The sequence below is a fragment of the Bufo bufo genome, chromosome 10 (genome assembly GCF_905171765.1).
Source record: "Bufo bufo chromosome 10, aBufBuf1.1, whole genome shotgun sequence".
Taxonomy (NCBI): domain Eukaryota; kingdom Metazoa; phylum Chordata; class Amphibia; order Anura; family Bufonidae; genus Bufo; species Bufo bufo.
This window is the reverse complement of record NC_053398.1, coordinates 34,337,682-34,345,108: the sequence shown is the minus strand read 5'-3', so window position 1 is coordinate 34,345,108 and position 7,427 is coordinate 34,337,682. Positions and strand designations below refer to the sequence as shown.

Here is a 7,427-nt window from a genome sequence, read left to right as displayed (position 1 = left end):
CAACCCAGCAGAAAGTCCTCCCTGTGGAAGAGGTGTGTAGGAACATTCTAGGTGACCTGGCGAAGGTTCGCTCTCTTGAGTGCGAGAAGGTGGGTACGGATGGGGTCTCTTACCTCTGGAGAGGCTTCACCTTTGATGTGCCTTAGCCTCAGTAGCACTTTTCCTGGTGTTGGGCTGAGGCTTTCACATTAGGTTTTTGTTTTGTATTTAACATGAGTTTTTGAAGAAAGGTTTGCAAATGACTGAACTTGGGCCTTCGGGTGGATTTTAACATTGGTTTGTATGGATTGATATGGTTGTTATAAGATGTATATATTGTATGATAGGGTAAGTGGGGTGTAGTTAGGTTGGGTGGGGTGGGGTGGGGGGGTTCATATTTTTGTGTGGGGAGACCTGCATCCAGCCCTGGACTATGCGGACATAGGAGGACATGAGGCGAGGGGCTGGGTGTGGGTGGTGGTGGAAGGGCTGGCCTCATGGAGGGACAAGAGGCGGAGGTTGGCCCTGGGTGAAGGTGATGGGATAGATAGATTGGTAGGGTTAGTATAGGTTTGTTTTCTCATATATGTGTGTAAAAAAAAAAAAAAATAATAATTTATAATAAAAAAAAAAATTATTAGAGTTATTTGATATTTCTGTTATGATTATTTTATGTTTATTATTTTTTATTGTAAGAAGTTGTAATTAAGTTTCTGTTCTGATTAATTTGTATAAATTTGTATATAGTCGGGGCTCAGCCGGATCGGATGTTTACGTTAGGCTAGGTTTCATTTTCTCCATTTTTTTTTTTAGTAGGTATGAATGAGATAGTATGCATGTAGCTGGGCCAGTAGGGTAAGTGTATATACTTTATACCTTGTTTTGAAAATTTTATGGCAACGTTTTTGTATTTTTGTATAAAATTAAAAAAGAGTTCCTCTGTATCTGCTCCTATTCTGTATATATACACTGCACAGTACCACTTCTCCTGTCCTGTATACTGGGTGTAATTCTCAGTATCTGCTCCTATTCTGTATATATACACTGCACAGTACCACTTCTCCTGTCCTGTATACTGGGTGTAATTCTCAGTATCTGCTCCTATTCTGTATATATATGTACATGCACAGTACCACTTCTCCTGTCCTGTATACTGGATGTAATCCTCTGTATCTGCTCCTATTCTGTATATATACACTGCACAGTACCACTTCTCCTGTCCTGTATACTGGGTGTAATTCTCAGTATCTGCTCCTATTCTGTATATATACACTGCTCAGTACCACTTCTCCTGTCCTGTATACTGGATGTAATCCTCTGTATCTGCTCCTATTCTGTATATATACACTGCACAGTACCACTTCTCCTGTCCTGTATACTGGGTGTAATTCTCAGTATCTGCTCCTATTCTGTATATATACACTGCTCAGTACCACTTCTCCTGTCCTGTATACTGGATGTAATCCTCTGTATCTGCTCCTATTCTGTATATATACACTGCACAGTACCACTTCTCCTGTCCTGTATACTGGGTGTAATTCTCAGTATCTGCTCCTATTCTGTATATATACACTGCACAGACCAAAGGCTCCCCAGATCTCTGCTCAGGGTAGCCACTCAGGCCCGGGGGTGCTGCTCTCCCAAGAAAAGACCACTCAGTGCTGTGGTAACAATTGAGCACGACATCTCAAAGGTAAATGTTCGTCATTAGGATTATTGCCCATCACGGGCAATGTCTCTTGGTGTCGGCTCAGCTTCTGAGTGGATGCCATGTTTAAACCCCAGGCCTCTGCAAAATATGTATGGTGGAGCTCCTGAACCAGTTAAAACACTTTATATATAATATTTAGGACTATATTGTTTGCAATGAAGGCCCAGCTGGGTGTTACCAGTTGTGGGTGTGTGTGTCTGCACAGTCTGACACTGGCAGCACTGATTGGATAGTGTCAGATGTGCAGGGACACACCCCCAGCCAGTAACACCTATCTGGACCTTCATTGCAAACTGCTAGTAATTCATTAATAACTTCTAGCAGGAATATTAAAGAAACGGCACAACATAGAGTCATAAGAATAGATGCTCCAGAATTGTTATTACACGGGGAATGCAAGTAGTTACTATGGCAGGCTTGTTGTTTGCATGGTCAAGATAACACCTACAGCTGAGTTGTCACTTGAGCAATCTCCTTTGAAGATTATAAAGGCATAGTGTTGAGTTATTTTACATGCATATTCTTTAAGTTGCTGAAAATGGAACATAATTTTCTAGGCACATCCTCAATTTCACCAAATGTCATCAGGGTATAGAATGGATGGAAGCAAAAAAAGAGGAATCTTGTATGCAAGAACAGGAAGCCTAGATATTGACTCCTCCTTACTCTCACAGCCCTTAAAGCATCCTGCTTCTACTCCAGCTGCTCAGTTGACCACCAACTTTTGTCGGAGCCTAAATCATGGATTCAGGGGTTACTTATCCTAATATATCTCCCTTACCTGACGCTAACGTGTACGCCAACACTGGTCCGGACCTACACAAGATGCAGCCAGGGAATGTTTATAACGCGTCTACAGTGGTGGTTGTACAACAAGACAACACGCCTGTACGAGATGACTTCCTTTGGTCCATCTTCAACACCATTTATTTCAACGCATGCTGCCTGGGATTCGTGGCGCTCTCATACTCTGTAAAGGTGAGAAATGGGAATGGGCCAGCTTCAAAAAGCAGCTGCCATATTATTATTTTTTTTTTGTAATATGCTCTCTTAAAGGGGTTGGACAAGATTAGAAAAACACGACTGCTTCTTTTCTAGAAACGGCGCCACAACTATCCACAGGTTGTATGTAGTACTGCAGCTCGGCATCATTGAACAGAATAGTGATGAGTTGCAGTACCACACAGAACATGTGGACAGATATGTGCTGTTTTTGAAAGAAAGCAACTATGTTCTTCTAATCTCGTACTATCCCTTTGAGATAGAATTTCATCTTTGGGTCATTAATGGGGTTTTCCAAGATCTTTTAACTGATGACTTATCTTCCGGATAGGTCATCAGTATGTGATCGGTGGGGTCTGACAACTTGAAACCCCGCCAATCAGCTGTTTGAGAAGGCAGTGGCCTTCACGGTAGCGCTTGGCCTTCTCTTAGCTCACCAAGCACAGCATGGTCCATTGAATAACAGCTGTGCTTGGTATCGCAGTGCAGCTCCATTCACTTTATTAGGGTCATATGACCGATAAACGTGACATCACACGGCCTAGGCCCGTGATGGCTAACCTCCGGCACTCCAGCTGTGGTAAAACTACGACTCCCAAGATGCACATCTGCTTGGCTGTTCTCATAACTCCACAGAAATGAAAGGGAGTCGTAGTTTCACCACAGCTGGAGTTCCGGAGGTTAGCCATCACTGGCCTAGGCTAAGCTAGGAGAGGGTCGTGAGCGCCAGTGCCTTCTCAAACAGCTAATCAGCGGGGGTCCCGGGTGTCTGACCCCACCGATCAGATACTGATGACCTTTCCAGAGGATAGGTCATCAGTTACAAAATCTTTGAAAACCCCTTTTTTGCATGACTAAAAATTCTATAATATAAAATTGAGAGATTTCCCCCCTTTTTAGTAGGAACTACATGATTAAATCCTCTCTAGGGGCAATTTCAAGTTCTCACCATCGTCCTGCAGAAAGAAACAACAAAAATACTGATTCTGTGTGGTATCTGATATTTCCTCACAGCATTGATGAAAAAAGTTCTGCCTTGATGTGCTGGAGTCTGCAGATTTTATAATTTCATAAATTGCCTTCTATTTTGGGTATCTTCTAGTGGTATGTGCGTGGTCTGATCCTGGCACAACCAAACTTCTAGATAGTTTCTGCTTGTAAGAAGTCTTCCTGTAATTCCAGTCTTTTGGTAGGGGGAATGCTTTACCTGAGCAGCCACTTATTGGACGCTCCCATGTATCTTCTTACTGGATTTCTTTGAGAAGTACTAAAAAATGTACCACCGTGGTCGATTTCATAATGAAGAATTTTTTAGTGGATAATATTCCTGTTGGGCTCTTGTGTTTTATAGGATAACATCCCTGGGCATCTAGTGGGGTTTTTAAAGGTAATACGTCTCATGGTGTAGGGTTTTGTAGCCAATAAAGGGGTATTTCCCACCTCAGGCCCTTTATGGCATATCCATCGGATGTCTGCTAGATGTAGGTCTCTCAGAAATGATTGGGAAACGCACCGTGCAGGTGCGGCCACCATTCTATTCACTTCTATGGGGCTGATGGTTTGTTCCATAGGAATGTATGGAGGGAAGCCGTGCTTGCACGGTCCATTCTGCTTCACTTTGGGGGCTCCGTTCTAGAGATAGGTTCAGGTCCCAGAGGTGTGACCCCCCACCTCTCAGATATTGGTGGCATATCCTAGCGAGATGACACAACCCCTTTACGTTCCAAGAGGTGGAACCTGCATCTATCAGACATTTGTAGCCTATCTTATGGATACGCCACAACTTGTTGGAAGATGGCTTAAACATTCCTGGTTATCTTCAGAGGGTTGACATCCCTCATTTTGTCTCCGATTCTGTTAAGGCAGGAAGGAATCGGGAAGTTCAATGAAGCTGGCGGTTATGAAGCAAGCAATCCTCCCTGGTATAACCATAGGGTTCTTCAGTGATCTAACTTTTGGTTTATTGTGGGAGGCTCAAGTCTTGTGGCTGTAAGGGTTCCTTCACAAAACATTTTATCCCTGGCATTTTTTTTTTGCCCAAAAAAACCTCAAAAGACAGCGCTCTTGATCAGCATTTTTAGAGCATTTTATTTTACCACCTGCTTTTTTTTTTTTTTTTTTTTGGTGGTGTTCTTTACACGCCTAACTTCTAGTTTTTAAGGAAAGTATGTGCCCTCCTGTGATGTCACGTCTTCTGTAGAGCTGTATGGGGAAAAAAGCATCGATAAAAAGCAATTAAAAAAAACACCAGCACAAATTGTACTGTATGTGCTGTTTTTTTGAAGCTGCAAAAAAAAAAAAAAAAGGGGGGGAGGGGATCTATGGGAGAAAAACGTAAGTGCAAAACACACATAACATGCTTGTTTTTCCTGCATGTAATATTTCTCATAGAAATCTCTAGCAAAAAAAAAAAACACCTAAAACCACAAAATGCCATTCAAACGCTAAAGACCCCATGTATGAGATCAGCCTGATACTAAATTGCGGCTACAATATTGAAATCTGAATAAAAACTCAAAGGGGTTGTTCCACGGAAAATATTCCGCATCTTTCAAACCAGCACCTGGATCTGAATAGTTTTTACATTTCACATAATTAAAAATGTTGTACAGTCACTGAGTTATTTACTGAACGCTATCTGTATAGCGCCACCTGCTGTTTGCTCTTTTTCCAATATCTCTGTCCCGCTCACTGAGATGGAAGCACATGCTCAGCTCCAGCCTTTAACCAGCTGCAGCAGAAAGGACATGCCCCCTGAGAAAGTGCACGCCCCCTAAACTGCCAGCTTGAAATAAATCTTGCTGAGCAATTGGAGCAAGGGCTGGTTTTAAGGTTGTTAGAAAGAGATTTTCATGTACTATATCATTAATCATGGGATAGCCCCTTTTATTGGACTAACCTCCTTTCTTTTTCTCTCTTGCCACAGTCCCGGGATCGGAAACTATTTGGAGATAAAATTGGAGCAACGGGTTATGGGATCACCGCCCGGAAATTCAACATCGCTGCAACAGTTATATCAGCCTTGTGTTTCATTATAATAATAATTGTTAACTTCACGGCTCGAGGCTAGTCCAAAAACGCGTGGTCGGAGCAGAACTGCGCTCACAGATTGGCCCACACCATTGCTTTAACTAAGACGGATATTATGTCTTTTCATATCTAAAAAAAAACAAAACATTACAATAAGAAGAAAAATCATCAGGAATTAACTTTTCGACAGCCACTTTAAAATTGTAAAAATGCGTGCCTCGTGCACATATAATCGGCACATAGTTTAGGATTAACCCTTTAATGCTTATGGCCCTAAAGACCAGTAAAATTGTTTGCCCCATGCATTCAGTCGGGAATAACTTTTCTCTATTGTCAATGTCGTCCAAAGAGATTTCGTTATTTGCAGGACGAGCTGTAGATAGCTCAGGAACCATCTTTAGGGTCAAAGGGGTTCCCCATTTTCACCCAGGCAGCCCCCCGCATATGAACATTGGAGCATTTCACGCTCGGATGCTCTCCTTTTACCCGCGTGATTCAGGCTTTTTTTTGGAGATCCGGTGACTTACCGGGCTCTCCATAGGGTAAGCTAGGTGGAGGCTTCTGCCTAGCAGTGAGCCCGGTGATGTCACCGACACTGATGGGCAGGCTTTAGCATGTAAAACGGCTAGGGCAGCACTAAAGCCCGCCCATCAGTGCCGATGACGTCACCGGCATCACTGCTAGGCTGAAGCCTCCACCTAGCAGTGTGAAAATATAAACTAACAGACCTTGTCTAGCGCAGGGCAAGAGAGAGCATTGGAGCATGAAATGCTCCAATGCTCATATAAGGGGGGCTGCCTTGGTGAAAATCGGGGTATGTCCGGGTTCCGCTCTGAATCCGGACAACCCCTTTAATCTATGTAGCATACAGTCTATTTTATGAAGCAAGCCTCTCATGATGTCTATAACCAATCTTTATTTTTTTACTGCACTTCAGCATTTTACGTTACTGTTATGGTTGTTTCTTGTACATTTTCCCCCTCCCCCTACTCTTTTTCTGTACCCCAATAATGTAAAATATAATAAAAATGACAGTGAAAAGAAAATTGCTAAAATAAGAGTTTTTTCCCCCATCATTCATTCAACGTGTGTACGTGTGTCCTTTTTTCTACAGTAACGGTTATAAAGGGTATGGGAATACCTGTACCATGTAATATATTTATATTTGTATACATTTAAAAAAAATAGTTTATATTATGTGTAGCGAGGGATAGCCAGGAGGAGGGGAGTGGTAGTAGTGACTACTGATAGGAGTTGTGGTGTTTTGCAGTGGCTGTCCTCACCCCAATGCTCCTCAGGGCTGTGCAGTGAAGGGAGGGAGGGCACACCCTGGACCTCTTGGGCAGACCCTGGACCTCTTGGGCAGACCCTGGACCTCTTGGGCAGACCCTGGACCTCTTGGGGGCTCCTGCCTGGTGTTAGGCAAGGTGCCCTTGATGTTTGGTAGATGCAAGGCAAGAGGGCAGAAGTATAGGCCAGCGGATGGATGGTGGAGTCAATGACTAGAACCATTGGCTATAATAAATACAGTCTCTCTTTACAGAATTGATTATAGGAGTAATAGTACAAATAGCAGCAATAGGCACAGTCCCAACGTATGTTACAGTATCCCAATAACTGTATAGGCAGCAATTATGGTGGTAGTAGTACTCCCTGTCTCTCTCTCTAAATTCACTTTGCGGTCTCTCCAAGTAACCACACACAT

The 7,427-nt window shown here is 42.9% G+C and overlaps 1 protein-coding gene across 1 annotated transcript; it reads left to right on the top strand.

The window, feature by feature from the left end:
• The first annotated feature begins 2,380 nt into the window (after positions 1 to 2,380).
• Positions 2,381 to 5,854, top strand: LOC120980435 (dispanin subfamily A member 2b-like). Its single transcript, XM_040409544.1, has 2 exons — positions 2,381 to 2,668; positions 5,619 to 5,854. Exons 1-2 carry the CDS (start codon positions 2,432 to 2,434, stop codon positions 5,760 to 5,762), a joined length of 381 nt encoding a protein of 126 aa, XP_040265478.1. The 5' UTR covers positions 2,381 to 2,431; the 3' UTR covers positions 5,763 to 5,854.
• The last annotated feature ends 1,573 nt before the right edge of the window (positions 5,855 to 7,427 follow it).

Bases quoted from the DNA above. Each gene is read 5' to 3' on its own strand.
- LOC120980435 (XM_040409544.1), top strand. From the start codon at position 2,432: ATGGATTCAGGGGTTACTTATCCTAATATATCTCCCTTACCTGACGCT. The intron at 2,669-5,618 runs GTGAGAAATGGG...CTCTTGCCACAG, and splicing joins CGCTCTCATACTCTGTAAAG to TCCCGGGATCGGAAACTATT.